Consider the following 19,577-nt stretch of genomic DNA (forward strand, 5'->3'; position numbering starts at 1 on the left):
TTACACATCAAAGTCTCGTTATGAGAGTGCACTGCCATCCTTTGGTTGAAGTGACTCACGTGTTCCACCGGATCGGTCCGGCTATTATAGATGGTAAAGGTGGGCTGGGTGAACCTCCTGGGAAGCCTCCCCCTCTCAATCCTCCGTGAAAACGGAGACTTAGAGAGTTGGTGCAACGCCCTACTCATGGTATCGTTGCCTAAGCCCCTAGAACGAAGCTTCTTACGTACGCGGGTTGGCCGGTCGTTCTCCTCACCGAGAGGATGTTGCGCGGTGGGGGAATATGACCTCGAACTGTAGCCAACTCTCCTATCCTTCTGCCGAGGAAGAACTAGACGAGGACGGGGAAACCTTACGTTTAGCACGGCGTAACTTCTTCTTTAAACGATTGATTTCTTTACGCATGGATTTAGAACCCTCATCGTGGGTAGTGCTACCCCCTCCACGAGTATGGCTAGCCCTGGATATTCCGTATGGACGCTTCCCTCACGATCCCTACGTTGTTCAAGACGTTCGAAATGATCTTCCGGTTGTGATCCTTGTGACTCGCATGATGAGAGCCTAAGCCTGCCATAATATCCCTACTACTTCTAGACTAGATTCCCACAGACGGCGCCAATTGTAAGTGCACAATTGCACTGGACCCAAGAACGATTATGGGCTCGGGTCCAATGAGCCTTAAACAATATGAATTTGTAGAGTGTGGGCTTGAAACCCGAGTTAGAAGTGTATGAGGATGAAATGACAAACTAAAGATTGCAAGTACTTGGAAACAAAAGGAGTAATGTAAATAGGCCTCCTCGGACGTAAGCCGAGAGCTGTTCTTATCTTATATCTCTCTCTTTTTCTTTTTCTTTTTAGGTTACAAAAAGTTCCGTCCCGTTTCTGTCCTAGGTCCCCCCTTAAATACTCCTCTTTTTAATACTTTATCCACGTGTTGCCCCCAATTCCTCCCTTAGCCTAGATATTTCTTTTCTTAGTGCCTTTGAACAGTAACTAGAAGTTTCCCTTCCACTGTTTAAGTGTCACTTCCTCATTAATGCGGCCAGGGTGGTAGGTGCAGGGTCTTTAATGTGGAGGTAGCAGTCTTTACCTTTGATATTCTTCCAACATCGGCGCTTCTAGGACATTCAAGGGTTCTCTCCCTTTAACCATTGGTCTTGACCGTGTCATTCCCTAACCTTTACCATGAAGTCTCAGGTTCTTTGATGTCAGTCTGAGGGGAAAACCATCCTCGGCTGGATCCTCGGATCCTCGGCGTATAGGCCGACCCATAGCACCAACAATCTCTAACCCCAGGGTCAGGTCGGCCTTTCCTAACAAGGCCCAAAAGGCCCACATTCCCACCAGGATCCTTTTGCCCCACACAAATACTAAAAAGAGTTCAATCATATACACAATGTCCTACACTAATATTAAAAACTAGAGCAGACGTTCAAATTCTACACCAAGTTAAAGATTTATGAAAATTGTTGCCAAGTTCCTTCTAGCTATCAAGAATTGAAATTTTAAAGTAGTTTGATTGTTTGTAACGTTATGACATAACCCCCCCACCCCCAGCAACGTGCAAGTCAGTTTCTGTGATGGGAATCCTCTCTAAATAAGCCTCTTTTAATGCACTAGCAATAGTGGTGCTAAATAGCTATATTGTTATTTTTAGCACCACTAATAATTAAAATACATGCTACAGCAATGATGCTATAACTAAAATTTTTTAGTTACTTATTAAATGGCTGTGCACTATGGCTCAAAACTAAAAGCAAATTAACATTTTTTATTCCCTAACGTTCATTAAAATAATTTTTATTTCTTTTTTCTATTTCTTTTTTTCCTCTTTCACTCATTCTCTCTTTTTCAAAAACAAAACTCTCACCTCACTCTCAATCTCTCGCCCATCATCCTTCTCGTCAAACTCTCACCTCCGATTCATCCATCATCCTCACCGTTTCAGCCGGCATGAAACTTAGTTTTTCTTTTTATTTTTCCTTCTTTCTTTCAGTGATGGAAAAGAGAGAGCGAACTAAGGAAGGAAAGTGAAAGAACTTTTACAAAATGAAGACTATAGACTCACCTGTTTGTACTCTCTAAGTGTTGCGTAAGCTTGTAAACTGAAGGAAAGAAAAAGAAGAATGGTGCAAATTGAGAAGAAGGAAACAAATAACTGAAGAAAGAGAATGAAAAAGGAAAAAAGAAAGTATATTATATTATTATGGAGTGGAGATTTTTTTAAGGTCTTGTGGTGCAAATTAAACATTGAAAAGTGAAGCATTATATTTTAAAAATGGATGAGATGAGACATGAGAGTGACGGTTGGCATGTGAATTAAGAGAAAAATACAAGAAAAGAAAAAGAAATTTTTAAAAAATTTTTTGTTGAGTTAATATTTTATATAATAAATGTTACTTTTACAATATTTTACAATAATTTCATAATAAGTTTAGTTGTTAAGATATTAGAAATTGTTTTAGGCCAAAAAAAAAAAAATTGTATATTTGTGTGTGTGTGTGTGTATATATATATAATTTGGGATTTAAAAAATTATTGTTACATTAAATGATTCTTTGCAATTAGGTGGCGGTGGCAGTGGTGGAGGCGATTGCGGTGGCGAGGATAGTTGCAAAGGCGGTGGTGGAGGCAGTTATGGTTGCGGTGGTTGTGATTGTTGTTTATTGTAATAGATATATTATTTTATGGTAGTAGATATATTATTTTATTGTAATGCTTATATTATTTTACGAGTCCAAATCTTCTGTCCCACTTTTCCTGCTCCACTCTATACTCCACCAATAAAAACTTGCCACGTGTTCACCTAATTAATTAAATACTACTATTAATTAATAACGGTAGCATTAATAAGTCAATAATGGTAGTATTTAATTAATTAGGTGAACACGTGGCAAGTTTTTATTGGTGAAATATAAAGTGGAGCAGGAAAAGTAGGACAAAAGATTTAGACCCTTATTTTACTGCGTTGAAAGTTAAAATAGATCCACTGTTGTGAGATATTTTGTAAAATGAATAAGTAAAATAGATAAAGTAACTTTTTGTAGTGCCAAATAGTTAAATTTTTAGCTCCACTACTATGGATGCTCTTATCATAATTTTTTTTTTGTATTTGCTGCTATGTGTTGATGCTCATTTTGGAAAAGCCCAACAAAAGGAAGAAGCCCAACAGCAGGAAGAAGCTCAACTATATGGGCAGGAAGAGAGTTAGTGGATTGAGAGAAAAACTCATCAAGCCCGAATGGCAGGAATGATGGGTCAGAGGCCTATAAAATAAACAAATGGGCCTTGGGAAAAGTAAATGGGTCTAAAGGAGCCCAAAGGAAGAAACAGTAAACTCATGGGCATTATGTGATGTAGAAAAGTGAGAATGAGTTATCCGAAGTAATAAAACAAGAAAGTAAGGGGTTGATGGAAAGCCCATGAACCCCAAGGATGAAGGATATGGTAATTGGGTCAGAGAAATCTAAAAGATTTAGTAAAAGCCCAAGGGAAGAAAATGGGCCGAGGATGCCCAAGGGAAAAAAATGGGCTGAGGATGCCCAAGGAGGAAGAAATAGACCAAAGGAGCCCACAAGCAATGTAATGAATCAAGAAAGTCCAAAGTAGCATGAGTACAAACCCAATGACAATATTGGGACATTGTAACTAATTAAGGGAAGAGCATACGGTAAGGTCCAAAAGAGGCTCAGCAAGCATGGATCAAATAGCACCACAGCAGGAATAACAAAATGGCATGTCAAAAATACTGGCAAGCCAACGAAAGGAACAAATAGTGGATTAAAAAGAGAAAAGCCTACAATCAAGCAAGGCCCAGCCCTTTGGGAAAGCAAGCCATAAAGAATGGAAAATCAGAAAACAGTTCACGCCACAAGAGGTCAAGAATGAGCGGCAAAATGCACAGGCAAGCCTCTAGTCCACGACAAACGCATGAGTAATAGACAAGCTTTGGACGTACATAGAAGTGGAGCACGGACAAGGCCCATGCATCACCAATCTGTACCCAGTCGATACAAGAGTGGTGAATCATGAGTTAGAGGTAAGAAAGGGTATGATCTAGCGGTGGAGAGAAGGGAAAGTCTATTCTGGAGCTCCCGCTCAAACTCTTTTGGAGGAAATGTCCTGCTAAGATGATATACTATCCAAAAGAATGAAGGATGAATTGGAATTATTAGGTGCATGCCATTAGGGATAGTAAGAGAGAATATCCACACTATGAAGGATAAGAATGCCACGGTAAACAAATAAACAAAACAATTTTTCTTTGTCTAGTAATGGGGAGTGGCACAGCCAGCACAGATAAGTGGTGGTGGTTGGGCAACTGACAAACCAGTAGGTGGTCAGGAAGAACACTCACATCCAGACAAAAGTAGTTAAAGAGTAAAATGGTAAAAACCAGTCACAACAAGCAATATATAAAAGGCTCTTGTCGTGCACAGTATTATCATCGCAACAGTAGTAACCACTAGGAGAGAATTACAACACCACCATCACCATACACTACATAAGTAAGCATTAAGAAAGAAAGAAAAGGAGGGGAGAAAGAATCAAAGTAAAAAAATGGAAAAAACAGAAAAAATCCGGAAGAGAAATAAAAAGTGTAGAATGGTAGGCACACACCAATAGGCTAATTTCTTCTCTCTTTCTAAAAGCCTACCTTCTGTTGAGGATAAAAGATTCGTTTAGGGCATAAACCATTCAGGCCCGTTCTTTTAAAGTGGATAATTTCTACAGTAAGATCCTCCTGCGAGGTTACCCAAGTTAAGAAAGTGGTTCCCTCATTGGTCTTAGCCCCGTAACACAACTAAACACGGTAGACTAACCTTTTCCTTTAGGTTTTATCATTTATCATAACCATTTCCTTTCTTGCCTTTTGCAATTTTACTTGTAATGTGTTTCTTATTGCTATATCATTCTTTCTTCTTAAGGATTCCTTATTTATCTCATCTAACGGGAAACATATTGTCTTTATTATTGTCATTTTGTACTTATCTGCCATAACCCTTCTGTAACAGCTTCGCCTGTCATGGGCATATGAGTAAAGTTTCAGCAAAAGAGGCATAATTTGTGCACAAGCCGGCCCAAAGTGAGTTGCAATTAGACCAGTCTTAACTCTCTTACCCAGAACACTTGGGCCTCAGTAAAGCAGGAGGGAGTCCAATCCAAGATCACAAAAAGCCCACCACACTGTGAAAGCTGAAATAGTAAATTAGCTCATTGTATATATAATACAGCTTTAATATGAGTCCTCAGTCTTGTGGTTCACCAACAATGCCAAAAATAAATCCAGTCATCCCAACTATGCACCCAGAAAATAAACTAATCATGAAGTTCCTCATCATGTTCAAGTACATTCTCATACATATAGAGTTCTTTCAAATTGTAATTTGAAGTATCATTTGACTTTTGGATGGAAAAGGTTTCTCTCCAAACTTTCAAACAATTTTTACTTAATTCAGAGTAGGAACTGGACCAGAGCAAGTAGGTTTCAATCTAATTCCTTTGGTTTTGGTTCAAGGAATTAACTACTTTTGAATAGAAGCTAAGAAGAGGGTATACTATAAATCAATCAATGATGATAAGGTTTAATGTCTCGTTACATAAAGTAAAGGGCTTAAGCTAGTCTTACTGAGGTGTAGAAAATGACCCAACATTAGGCACTATTCACTTAATTGTTCCATGCGCTTTGGATCAATTCTACGGTAAATAATTCCAGCCGACAGCACAGTAAAAGGTACATTCGTTAGTCTTTTGAATGGAGGTAACTGAGTCTGGTGGTGACCACTATCATATCATACCATAACAAACCTTACAAATGAGGTGCAAGGTTTTCACAAGTGGAGCAGCCTGTAATAATTAAGCCAAGATAAATAAATAAATAAATAAAGGAGGTTTCCATGAATCAAGAACGTAGCCAAGGAGCAGCCTGTAATAATTAAGCCAAGATAAATAAATAAATAAAGGAGGTTCCCATGAATCAAGAACGTAGCCAAAAATCAATACGCAATCACAAACTACAAAATAATCAAGGTAACTAATTCAGCAATAAAAAAATCAAGGTAACTATACTGGTAAAAAAAATAGGTATAGGGTTTGAGAGTTTTATAATTAAATCAAGGAAGCAGCTTACAAATTTTCCCTTCTTTCTCTAGAATGAATTGTTCTCATTAGTCATGATCAGACCACTTAACGCAGCAAAATTATAATTTTAGCAATATCACATATCTAATCCAAATGGCAGTGACTTCAGGGAAGCATCTAAATGACAGTGACTTCAGGGAAGCTTCAAACCAAGAAGAGAAGGGTATAAGTTTTGATGAGGATTTGGGAACTATTAAGTCCAATCCATGAGGGAAAAAGTTCAAAGATCTCTTACTGCATCAAGGATTGAAAAGGCCATGAAGCCGTTTGACTAGAAAACTCACTTTTGGCAAAGTATTATCAAAGATATCCTAGTGCAGCAAGGATCGATCAAGGCATTATATGAGATGTCGAAAACGCCAACAACTATATTGGATGATGAATGTGAAAGAACTTGAATGAAGGCAGCAAGAACTATCCATTTGAATCTTGCCTCAAGGGAAAAGAACTTGTCAAACAAAACCACAATAATTGTGGAAAAGTTATACGTGTCAATGTTGCTTACAAATCAATTGTACTTGAAAAGAGAGTTGTGTTAACTACCCATGAAAGAAGGTACTGATATTAGGAATCATTTGAATAATTTAAATACATTTACCACAGTTGTCAAGTCTGGATGCTACGATTAAGGAGGAGGTTCAAGCCCAGCTGCCTTTAGGCATGCTCCCTTGTTTATTTGACATCCTAAAGACTGTCATACCTAGTGATTGAACTGTTGATTCGAAATACTCAAGCTAAAAGAGGTTACAACAGTTCTAAAGCTAAAGAAGTTAAGGAATCCAATGAATAATTCAGAAGTAGGGACATTTGTAGTGAAGGTTGTTATCACAAGTTCATGACTGCAGCAAGTTGTGGCCTGGTGGTGATAACTCTTTTTTTTCTTTTTTGGGTCTGTTTTTCACAACAGTAGCATATCCATGGAAACATCTACACTAATTTAAGTGTACATATTTTCATTGATAGACAAGTTCAGCTGCAAAACCTCATCATGATGAAAATGTTCCAGATACTAAAGCAAAGCCTATATTTCAGAAAGAGAAAAGAAGTTATCTATTAGAGAATCTACTTTCATGCCATTTACTATTTTACAAACCACAAGGTATAGAGGTTCACCATAATTTACGTATCCTTCAGTAAATCGAAATTTGGTTATGCCCATACCGTTATGAAATAGGACAAGTAACAATTATATAGGTTTAGAGCCAAATCAAGACATCCACAAAGTTTTTATCATGTTACTATGCAACTTAGAGTATTAACCTACAGTGTCCTAGACTGCCGTTCTAAACATGTATATAGGTGGTTGTACTGTCTTGAATTATAAACTCAACCAATGTATCCAAGGATGCTACCTCTTGAACAATGATATTTAACCACTCAAATGATAGTCATGTTAACTTGTCTCCTCATGGCCACAACTTTACTCATGAGTTTGGCTGGGTGCATAGCCTCAAGAATATCCAGTTGGACACTGATCAGGTTTATTATAGCATCCAAATATGGATTTTATAAAAGTTACAAACTTTGGAATTTCAAATTATTATGCCTTTTCTTTTTTTAATTAAAGTTTAATGAATTTCTAACTGATCTATGATTCATAAAACTTCACATAGTAAATCAAGAAACAGTGATAAGCTTAGCTACCTTGGGCAACTTTCAAGTGATATCTTCTGCTCTGAAAGCAACAATTCTGGGGCTTCCTCCCTTCTAGTTTCTTGGTTCTCCATCAACATGCTTTTAGATTGAGCTGGAATGAGAAAGACAAATGAAAGGAAAAGGTGGGACAAATACTGAATGGCATGTACAGAAAACATAATTGTCCGAAAGTTGCTTGCCATGTTCAAACATGAAAATGAAGTAGCTAGCAAAGGACAAAAACTTATAACTATCTTTGCTATGGACGAATGTTCAAGTCAATAATCGACATAAAATGGAATATCAGTTACAACCTCGCAGATATCTATATTAGAAAGTAACCCATAAGCTGTGACCTGCTTCTGAGTAGCACCGCCTAAAATGAATTAGCCAGCAATAATCTTATGATATGGACAACAATTACCAAGTCATGGTTAGCAAAAACATACATATATATACCAATAAAAGTGGGTTTGAATACTAATATATTGCATATTTAAGCAAAGTGCAACACATGCTCATGTATGTGTAGACACAAATGTTGGATGTGATGAAGGTATGGGACCGTGAACATCGTTCTAAGCATAATATGTTAAGCTCATACAACTTTTTCTTCATAATTTCCTACTTTTGATTTTTTTAGCTGGTCTATAGAATTTTTTTCTCACATTCCATTTCTAATAGTTTATCTATTTTCTTAGATTTACCTAAATAAAACAATATCACAGCTCTCTGCCCATCGCAGTCCCATTGTTGGTAGTGTTTCTACAAAGCGTTAGTGTGTGTGTTTCCCCCCACCCAACCCCCCCCCCAGCAAGTTTTTTTTTGGGGGGGGGGGGGGGGGGCGGCGCGAGTAAGTTCAATGGTTTCTCCTAAACAAAGTAAAAATATGAAATCAAAAATTTCCTTCATTACGAAACGATAATACAAATTTCTATATATTTATATGACACATACCATGCTTGCATCTAGGTTTGTTGAAGTGATCTGTAAAAGTGCACAAACAGATCAAGCAGTAAAAAAAACCTATACTAAACAACGAGCTTCTGAACAAAAGAAACAGAAAAATTCAGCTTAAGTATAAACCCAAAAATGATGACTTGATCCGTTGGCTCTCCCATAATAAGAAATTCCAAAAGAAACACATCACTAGAAGTTCTGAACAGAAGCATGTAAGTTCTTTGTAACACTTGTGTAAAAGAGGAGGGAAAATAATCCTCTTCAAATTGCACCCTCACAATTTAATTCAAAAACTTATGATCTTCAAATTGTACCTATGAGAGAGCCAAACATGGCAATTCATAAAAGGAAAAAAAAAAATTGAGGCAGGGAAAAAAGTATGTGTGTGTGTGCGCATAAATTTATAAGACTAAAACATATTTATGTTTGAGAGTCTATTTCTATGCATAAAAACCACAGATACTGAATTAAGAGAATAACATATATCTAAAGAGCATGGTTTTCCCCTCAAAAGTACATACACTTCTAACTCCGCACCATTAGGAAAATGAAGCAGAAAACCTCTTCTTCGTTTTTCTTCTTTTATAAAAAATTTAAAAGAATAAAAAATCAAAATGCATACAGGAGTCTGCCACAAGTATCATGTCCTCATCTGTCCAAGCTATGAAATTTTCAACAAGTGTCCAACAAACCATGGCATTATTTTTCACGAAAGATCCTAGTTCAATGGAGTACACCAATCTCATTATAGGCTAATGGTCATCAAGATGATTTCAAACCAAATTCACTTTACCAATAACTTGTACATTTGATAGAAAGGAGCAGACAACAGGAGTGTTTGAACTAAGAATCGAAGTATAAAATAAACCAATCAGCACCAACTAACCTAAAGTATGAAAACACTCTGAATCTAGGGCAATTAGCAACCATAAAACATGATAATCAACATCTCAACTCATATGTAAATACTAAAATTTTGACTTACTGCTATAACACAGTAAGGTTTACAACTACAAAATAAACACCATCCTGGATTGTGCTACTTCAACTCTCGCAATTTTTTGGGCCGGAGTGTAGGACTCCGAATGTGGATAATTGCCACTGCAATCGAGAAAGACTGCAAAGCTGATAGAGGAGGTTGAAAATGAATAAAATATAAACCATCACGAACAGTTTCCATCCTCAATGTGGGAGCTGTGTGCTGTGAACCCTGAAAATTTGAAGATTGGCCATAGTTATATCACTGCATTTTGAAGGAGAGGTTGCATGAAAGTTCAACAAATATGACCAAAACCCATTATGTGAATAGACACTAGTATGAAAAATTATTTCTGAAATCTCTCTATAACAACTAAAATACCTTAGGTTGCAAGTGCAAAAAGTTTATGGGACACAATTAAATGATCGAAGGAACAAGAACTAAGTTTGGCAAACAACGGATCTAGTCAGTGAAACTGGCCATACTTCTTTTTTTCAGTCACAATACAGTGGAATACGACAGAACTACAATAAAATTAAATACTGTACTAGTTAAATTTTTTTTTTTTTTAAATAGCATGACAGAAGGAGAATTAAATAACTTCTTATGCGGAGATGAACAGAATATAGAGTTCTTGTAAAGATGTATGGCAAAATCAAACTCTATAGTTGCTATAGCTTGAAGCCATTAGTGACACTCAATACTATCTGCAATCCTAAATTGTACTAGAAGAAAAGAATACAAGGAGATTGATTGACCTGTTTAAAAATATCAAATGGCTTACACTCCTCCATCTCCGCTTCAGGCAAAATCTCATCTTTGGTTGATCTAGTTTTAAGTATCGTGAGAGGACACCCAATATCCCAACCACCACAGTCACAGTGTCCACCAGATCTCCATCTTTCAGTGAGAGTGGAAGGGCCACCATTTTTTGTTATTGGCCCACCATGAAGACCCTCCGGGATTAGAATGTCCACACTTGTAGAGCAATCACCAGAATTTCGACCAGAACTTTCACAATGTACCGATGCTTCTGCAGAAGCAACTGTTTGCCTAGGCCCTGATTTCTTGAGAAATTTCAAGCCCCAACCCCCAACTTCTTCCTGACGTTTGTCACGGAGGTGGTCTTTCACAACAATGGCAGCCAATTCAAAATTTGGCAGAAGATCATTTTCCAACTTTTTGCCCCCACCTAATGCGTCAAGGTTGCGGCTTATATCCAAGGATGGGTCCCAGGAACAGTTTTCCAGTATGGCACTAGATCCCCCAAACTTGGAGACATTTCTCTGTTTAGACAAATGACTCATTTTGAACGCTTCCGCCACCTTCTTTGTCAAGCCCTTTTTCTTTCTCAGACTTTGCTTTGAAGTGTTTGTCTCTATGTCACAATTTTCATTAGCACCATACAAAACAAACTCAGTCTCCATGATTTTGGATTTGTCCGGGCAGAGGGTGAAAGATGCAGAAACCTTCATCTTACCAACAAGTTGTGACTCATTATCACAAATTGATAGATCCTTCTGGCCACCCTTTTTTGAATGGAATGAGTACATATAGTCTATAGCCTTATCATCTGTTGACTCAACCTTCCACACATTGGCTAGGTAGATCTCCCTCTGATCATCTGCAGAGAATACAAAATGAGGAAGCCCCCCCTTCCATGTACATTGGAGCATCCCCTGAGAAACAGTGGCAGAAGCAGAAGAAGAAGACTGATCAGAACATGTAGAGTTTGTGCTAGACATTGAAACACGCCTTTTATGTGCCCTATCAGATCCATCTGTATGGCTTCCCATAGATGGAGGTTCCTTATTTGTCTTCTGTGGTGAAGATATACTTAACCCACTGGGAGAGTCCACAATATCATAGCATATTGAGCCTTTAATATCATTCAAATTTGATCTTGTGAAGTTGGCATTGCCATCTAAGGCACCAAATTGATGAAACAAAGGGCTCTTCAATACGTTCATCATACTCTTGCTCCCCATAATTGTACCTACAATCCATCTTCCTGCAGGGCTTACGGCTACACCCCCAGTCCCAGATTCCAACGGCCATTCAAAAATGAACCTAGCCGAATCACATGAATCTCTATTTTCAATTTTAGCTGGATTTAAGCTGTCAGACAAAATGCTCATCTTCAGAGAGCTCAAATTCATAGATGTACTGCATCGTGCTGCTTTTGATGCACTGATATGAATCAATCCCAGGCAACGACGAAGATATTTTTCATCTATACTTACCAAATGCTTTGGAATCCTACTGTCCAATCCATGAGTACTTCGAAGTAATGAATTCTCATTGCAACTTTTGCGAATTTGAGATTGCTTAAAATTTAAAATTATTGCACGTGGCGAATTTACTCTTCTCACCAACTTTTTTGATTTTGACTCAGAAAAATCCAGACTTTCTTCTCCATTCAATTCTCTGGTCTTGCTCAAGTTATGCAATGAATCTTCTTGCTGGCCATCTTTACGAGCATTGACAAATCTATTTTCCATCTTCTGCTTCTATGGACTAGAGTCGCATCAACAGTAGATAACTCTACTTTCCATCCTCTGATTCCAATTAGATATCATGATAATGACGGTACACCAGACTATATAAACCTCTATTTTCCATGGTCCTCACAAGAAATCTGAAAGCAACAGAAATGGTTATAAAGTTGTCAAAATTCTGCAAAATTAGGAAAAAAAAATTAAAAGATAAAAATCAACACAGGCTGTCACAAATCATTTGACTGGTAATTATTAACAAATCCAAAAGTGGAGCATTTGATTGACTTGTTGGCCTCCAAAAAATAACCTAAAACAATGAACCAATGAATTTTTATTTATTTGACAAGAAATGAACAGAAAATGCAATAACAAGCATGTTCCAAGTTCCAACTTTCCCTTTTGTGGATATTATAAAAAGTTATTTCTAATCAGAAATGGAAAAAAAAAAAAAAATGGCAAATTAGGACACATTATTTCATTGTATCGATATCAATACGATAACTCTATCTATATATATATATATATATATATATATATATATATATATATAAGGGTAAACAAGAGTTTAGATTTGTAAGGATTTATGATTGTGAAATTGAGTTATAAAACAAATCTAAACTTTTAATAGCAGACAAGAAGTACATTGAAGAGAGAGGGGAATAAACAACAAAGGAAGAAGAGAATTGGTGGAAACAATTGCAGATGTACAAACCTCAGATGCATATATTTGCACATAAAGAGAAAATCATCCATACTTTTACAAAATACGATTTCATTAAACACACACACACACACACACAGTAAATGGCTCGAATTCCATACAAAGTTTGGTATCAAAGCAGCTCAGCTCTACTCAGGAAATACCTCCTTCACTGTTCACAGAAGCGAAAAGGTGTATCTTTTCAAGAACTGAGAAAGAAGAACAGGGGAAAAAGATTCAATTTATCAACTTCCTGCCACCTCTTAAGTAAAAACCCATGAAAGAAAATGAAATATATTAAAATCCCAGAAAAAAAAAAAAAAATCAGACCAATTAATCCAACAAAGCCACAAAGTAAAACAAAAAAATAATAATAATAAACAATACAAAAAACACCCAGCAAAAGCTGCAAAGCAAAGAATAAAACAATATAATAATAAAATAAAAGAGTAACCTTTTCTTAATCCTTACCTCAAGAATTGGATCCAAGAAGAACTACACCAATCCAATAGACAAAAACAGTAAGAGAAGCAGCTGATTCCCAATACAGCAACGCTATTTTAAAGTTTCAAGCTTGTGTTGTCATGCCCCAGACAAAGACTGAAAGGTCAAACAGTGGAAAGAGAGAAAGAAAGGCAAAACAACAACAACAACAAAAAGGTGAAGAATAGAGAAAACAAAGCTTAGGACATGGAAGAGAAAGAAGAGATCATAAAAAGGGCTCTAAAAATAAAAATATACTAGGTTCTAAAACTTCTTTTAAACTCACTGTTGTTTTCTTAAAAATTTCAAGGAAAGAAAAAGTGTGTGTTTATGAAACTGTCAACTGTTTTTGGCCACCATCGTAGAGACTAGAGAGTGGTCTTATAAGAGTAGTTGTGTACTTGGGTCTGTGCGTGAAACTAACCTTTTTTTTTCTTTTTTTTTTCTAGAGGGTGCGTGAAACTAACTTAAACAATTAATTAATAAAAAAACAAATAAAGAAAGGAGTGGGAGTAATGTGGGATGAAAATGAAATGGGGGTCATCTCATCAGGCATCAGCCACGTTTTTTGGTTGATTTTTGTTGTAACTCAGCCTCAAATCCTGGTTTCCGTGTGGGACCCACTTCATTTTATAAATAAAAAAATAAAAAATACTTGTATGTATATTTGGGGGCCATTTTACAGTCCACAAAGTAACAAAAGCCTATTGCACCAAAACCATACATAGGTTTATAGTTACGGCTGACAAAGGGTAGGAGAGAGTATGTTTCAGCTAAATTTTTTTTTTTTTTTTTTGATAAATTATTTCAGTAATACTTACATGATACAATTTATACCCCCAAAATATATATATAACATAATAATAAAATAAAATAAAAGAAGAGGAATTTTGGGTTCTTTTCCTTTCCTTGCCTCTTTGGACAAAAGTGAGCTGGTGCGCATGATAGCTACAGCTCTCCACTAAAACCCTAAAGGAAGGGCCACTTGGGCGCCAATTGCCAAATATAAGCAAATTGCTTTTCCGAAAAGTCCAAGTTTTTTTTGATGAAATAAATGAATGTATATACTCCGTTTTCTTACAAAATTAAAACCTATACTTTTAATTGCTTGAATTTTTATCCTACACTTTCATTATTATTATAATAACAATCAAAATCTCTATACCACCCCGTTAGATTTTACATTTTTTTTTTAAATCTATATTACCATTACACACACACAAAAATTCATTATTTTTTTTTATCAAACGTATATATTTTCTCACATTAGAAAGATGAAAAAACTTTACCAAAAAGCTAAAAGCCCATCTATCAAGTATTTTTGAAAATATAGTTACTTGATACTCTTTCTCTTTTCACATTCATGAAAAATTATATTATATGTCTGCTATATGTAGCCTATTTCTCATGTAAGGGATGCGTGGTATACTTTCTTTATATTCATAGTGGATCCTACTAATTAATTTTATAATAAGGTCTATTATGAATGTGAGAGAAAAAAACAGTCACATAACTATATTTTAAAAGTATATAATTTATGAGTTCAACAAAAAATACCACTATTATCTTTAAAAAACAAAAAAAAAATCAAGGTCATATTTTAAGGTGTGTTGACTGTTGATGTCAAACTTCTTGTTGTTAAGTAAGTTTTTAATGATCTAAGAGTCTTGTAGGTTATGATAAGTGACAATTCTTTATGTTTTCATCGAAAACATATAAAATTCAAATTCTTCCACTTTATTGTAACTATCGAATTATCAACAACGACAAAAATAAAGTTTGTATTTAGCAAAATGAGATGGGGGCTTTTGATGGTTACACCGAGAAAAGTGTGGAGTTTAAATTAACAAAATTAAAAAAGTGTAGGGTTTAATTTGTTATTACGGTATAAAACAAAAGGGTTTTTTGAATTTTTGGCTATTGCTTTTTTATTTTGCCAATTGTCTTTGTTATGTTGGTGGTTAACGGGATTTGAAAATTGTTTTCTTAGTTTCGAAATTTTGGATCCTTGCTCCTTCCTACCTACCAGGGATATTATAATCCATAGACATGTGACAATGAGATGATCAGAGAGAGGGGATAACGTAGGAAATGGTCAAGTACATACATACCTTAGCCACAAAATTAACATTCTGTTCGTGTTCATGTTACCATTAACCACTTTATTTATTGCTGGTTTTAATGTGCTCATATTATTCTCTCTCTCCCACTTAGTATTTATTTGTGGCGGTGTCAATTTAAAATAATCTCGCTTTTTATATATCTTTTTCAGTGAAATCCAGTGGAGGAGTACAGCTTATCATCTGATTCACCTCAATACCATTATAGTCGTCCCACTTGAATATTTCTTTTGTCTTTTGCGATTTTTTTAAAGAAATAATTACATATTTTACATGAAATTGGTAATTAAGTGATGAAAGAGTCCAACATTCCATTTTGCTTTTAAAAAAAAATATTACTCCTTAATTATACTGTAAAATTTGAGTTTGAACTTTGAAACTTTCTCACTTATCATTGAGTTTGATCAACGTTGACCCAATCCCAAAGTATTTGGATTTGATTTTTTTTTTTTTTTTCATCATACATACAAAACCAAATATGTTAAACCTCAATAGTTCTAGAATAACTCTCAAAAAAAAAAAAAAAAAAACTCAAACATTAATAAATCTTGAGTTAATTCTGAATTTCACAAACTATGCCAAATAATGACAGACAATTACCAACCCATATTTATGTTGGGTATTTTTTTTTTTTTCCTTGCATTTTCTGGTGTTGGTATGACAGAAAACACAAGTTAATGATAAATATTTTATGCGGTCAATGGAAAATCAAGCCTAATAGAGAGTGAAAAATGTTTACTGCCTCTCAAGAACAAAAAATGTTTATCCTAATGTTACCTACTCAACAAACCATCACTTTTACATATATATATCTTTAAATTGTAACTATTGCCTCTCTTTTTCCCTCGCTCTCTCTCTCCACAGACTACTATCTCTCAAGAAATGTTTTTTTGTAGCTCATTTTTATGATCGTAACCAAATATAAGAAAAAGAATATGTTTTCCAAAAAGAGTTTTCTATCAAAACAAATGGAGTGTTAATACTACTTGGTCACAATTTTCATCCAAATTTAGTGATTGATACCAACTTTCTTCTAAGTTTTATATCATGTAGTTTCCATAAATAACACTATTCTAAATATAAGATACTCCCTTTAGGTTTTTTCTTTTTTCTTTTCTTTTTGGTGTGTCATTTATTCGATTTTGGGATGTTGTAAAATATGGTCATTTTCTTAAAAATCAATACACACTATTAATAATTTTTTTTTTAATTTGAAAAAACCAATACCACTTTTAGCCTAAAATCTTTTGGCGAATTGGATTGTTGCCCATAAATCATAATGTTGCCTTTTTGGTTAATTATTGTAAGCTAAAGGGGTTTTTGAAATGCAGATAGATTTGGAGAGGTTCTCTTTTTAGCTATTTGTTTCTGTTCAATAAAAAGTTTTTTTGTTGTGGGGGGGGGGGGGGGGGGGGGGGGGGGGGAGAATAATAGTCCTTACTTTAACATTGAAAAAGGAAAAACTAATTACTCCTACATCTGTTGTAATAATTACAACTGAGAAGTAATCATAATTTTTTTTTAATATTGAGCTATATGTATTTTGATCACCTTTTCTGAAAGCTTTATTTTGTTGAAATGCAAGATAATAAATGACTTTAAGCAATAATAGTCTTTTGCTTAAAGTCATTTATTAACTTGCATTTCGAAACAAATAGCTATAACCCAACCGAAAATTACTTGGAAGGAAAGATAAGAACTAGACTATATTGGAAAATTAGAGGGAGTAACAAATTAACTATTAACCATCTATTCATACCCTTTCTTAGGATTGGGCTCTAACGCAAAAGCACAGTAAAACTAAGAGAGAAAGAAGTAGAAGATTTGGCATTGGAACCCTGCTAGGCACTAACGCAAAGGAAAAAACACTGGGTGAGAAGAAATATGTTTGAGCTACACGCTTGGTGAAAATAAACATTGTCACTTGAAATGAAGAAAAATAACCCCTAGTTGGATTTAAGAATGTCCTTTTTTTTAATAATAATCTAAAGGTTCGTTGGACAGTTTTGAGAACATATGAGGTATTCAAACTTTATATATAACTTAAATTAGTTTATAATAAATATAAATATAGCTATAGTATACGAGAATGGAATCATCTTTATATTAAAAGGCTTATAATAATAAACCCTATTTTTCTAAGATGGTAAATTGGTATAATATAGTATGATATGAAGAATACATAGAAGTGGTTGTCAAAAAAGAATATGGAAGTGAGAAAGGTTTCATTTCAGTTTTGGAATTGATTAAAGCGATTGGTGGTCTCTAAGTTAAAGTCCAATGGGATAGAATTTGGGGCCGTCAAAATAAAACTTTATGTCCTCCTCCCCATTATTAATGAACCCACTTCAGTTGTGATTAGACAAGCTAGTCTTCTATGTATATATTATGGCATCTCCACTACCAAGTGCACCCACTGTTTTACATGATGGGGAGGACACGAGGATTTGACCTTGGGTTTTTGCATGCATGTTCTGATACCTGGACTGCATCAAATCAATTAAATTCTACACCCTAATTAAACCACTATTTTGATGCAGATTATAAAATGCTTTTGAATAAATAAGAACATTTCGATCAAAGTTTCTAAAAAATTTAGCATTTATCATTTTAAAAACCAACTTTATAACATATAACATATCACCACAACCACAAACAACAGCAAAAAAAAAAAAAAAAACCTCTACACTGCCGAAACCATGCACCACTGCCGAAACCCAGCCAAAATAAAATCACAACCACCACCACGGCCAAAACCTAGCCAAAATCAAATCACAACAAAGACCCAGAAGCCCACGAATCAAATCACGAACCACATTCACCGAAATCAGTCAATCTCTACACACAAATTCTCAATTCATCTAGAACAAAAGAAACTAAAAAAATGGCTCACCAAATCAATCAATTTAGCTATCAAAAAAGTCCGAAAAAGCACAAAGAACCCAAAAAGCCATTGACCTCAAAAAACCCCAACCTAGCGACCTTGACACCAACGCAAAGCGCGTAGATGCAGCCAAACCAGTAAGTCACGCCATCAACTTCGCATACCAGATTAGGTCGGAAACACTTGACAGGGCAGGATATGGGACCGAGTACGGGTCCGTTGTTGCTGTTAGCACAGAGATTGGCGGTAGTGGCAGCGTCTTCGGAGGGTAATCAGATGGTGGAGGAATTGTATTGGATCAGATAGTGGGGATGGAGATGATGGCGATGATGATGAGGAGGAGAGAGAATGTGGGTTTGGAGAATTGAGGCATGTTTTGGCGAGCTATGGAGGGTTCGCCTGAGAGAGAGAGATGCTAGAAGGAGAGAGGGGACGGAGAGCACGCGAGAGAAAGAGTGTGAAAAGGAAAGTGAAAAGAAAAGAAAGAAAAAAATAAAAAATAGTAGCAGCTTGTTATAGTGAGGTGTTAGTAATAAAACCTCACTGTAGCAAGTTGCTAAAAATTTTAATATTTGACACCCTTGATGAAGATGTGTTTTTATGATTTGAGGTGTTAAAAATGCTAAAAAATAGCATTTAGCATTTTTAATACATTTAATAAGAATGCTCTAATAGCTTTAAGTTACAGTGCTAGCATTCATCCTTAAAAAAATATATTATAGTTGTGCGTACCCAAACTTTGCTAGATGGACTGGGCCTAGGATTGGGTTCACAACTTATTTGTATAATGGGCTAAGTATTTTCTACTATGGGTAGTCCTTGGCCAAGCAACCCAATGACAAGGGACGGAACCAGGATTCATACCCGGGGGGGGGGGGGGGAGGCAAAGCTTAAAACCAAAAAAAAAAATTATGAAAATAAAAACTAACATCTATTTCATATTTAACAAAATACTACATTTTCAAACAAAAACAAAAATCAACAAAATACTACATACAAAATAAGTATTTCTTAAACATTTCATATTATAAAACACTTCAACAAAGTATAACATACAAAATAAGTGTTTCTTATTTTGTGCACGATTTGTGTTTAGTCCATATTTATTTTTTTATTATTTTGTTTTGATAGTTAAAGGGGCATGAATTTTTTTTATTTTTTTATTTCTTTTCTT

The 19,577-nt window shown here is 35.4% G+C and overlaps 1 protein-coding gene across 4 annotated transcripts; it reads right to left on the reverse strand.

Moving 5' to 3' along the window:
• Positions 1–5,318: 5,318 nt before the first annotated feature.
• On the reverse strand, positions 5,319–13,796 carry LOC142625644 (uncharacterized). 4 transcript variants are annotated; one of them, XR_012842388.1, is made up of 5 exons: positions 13,388–13,796; positions 10,477–12,356; positions 9,725–9,949; positions 7,789–7,891; positions 5,319–5,850 (listed from the first exon to the last, which is right to left on the reverse strand). XR_012842388.1 is itself a non-coding variant. In XM_075799312.1 (4 exons), exons 3-4 carry the CDS (start codon positions 12,217–12,219, stop codon positions 9,779–9,781), a joined length of 1,914 nt encoding a protein of 637 aa, XP_075655427.1. In that variant the 5' UTR covers positions 12,220–12,356; positions 13,039–13,125; positions 13,388–13,796; the 3' UTR covers positions 9,511–9,778. The 4 variants fall into 4 exon arrangements, 2 of the variants coding, with proteins under 2 accessions (XP_075655427.1, XP_075655426.1); XR_012842389.1 differs by having other exon boundaries at positions 5,319–5,929; XM_075799312.1 differs by lacking the exons at positions 5,319–5,850; positions 7,789–7,891 and adding an exon at positions 13,039–13,125 and having other exon boundaries at positions 9,511–9,949.
• Between the last annotated feature and the right edge of the window lie 5,781 nt (positions 13,797–19,577).

This window comes from Castanea sativa, chromosome 2 (genome assembly GCF_040712315.1).
Source record: "Castanea sativa cultivar Marrone di Chiusa Pesio chromosome 2, ASM4071231v1".
Classification (NCBI taxonomy): domain Eukaryota; kingdom Viridiplantae; phylum Streptophyta; class Magnoliopsida; order Fagales; family Fagaceae; genus Castanea; species Castanea sativa.

Bases quoted from the DNA above. Each gene is read 5' to 3' on its own strand.
- LOC142625644 (XM_075799312.1), bottom strand. From the start codon at position 12,219: ATGGAAAATAGATTTGTCAATGCTCGTAAAGATGGCCAGCAAGAAGAT. The intron at 9,950-10,476 runs GTCAATCAATCT...TCAAATTTTCAG, and splicing joins CATTTGATATTTTTAAACAG to GGTTCACAGCACACAGCTCC.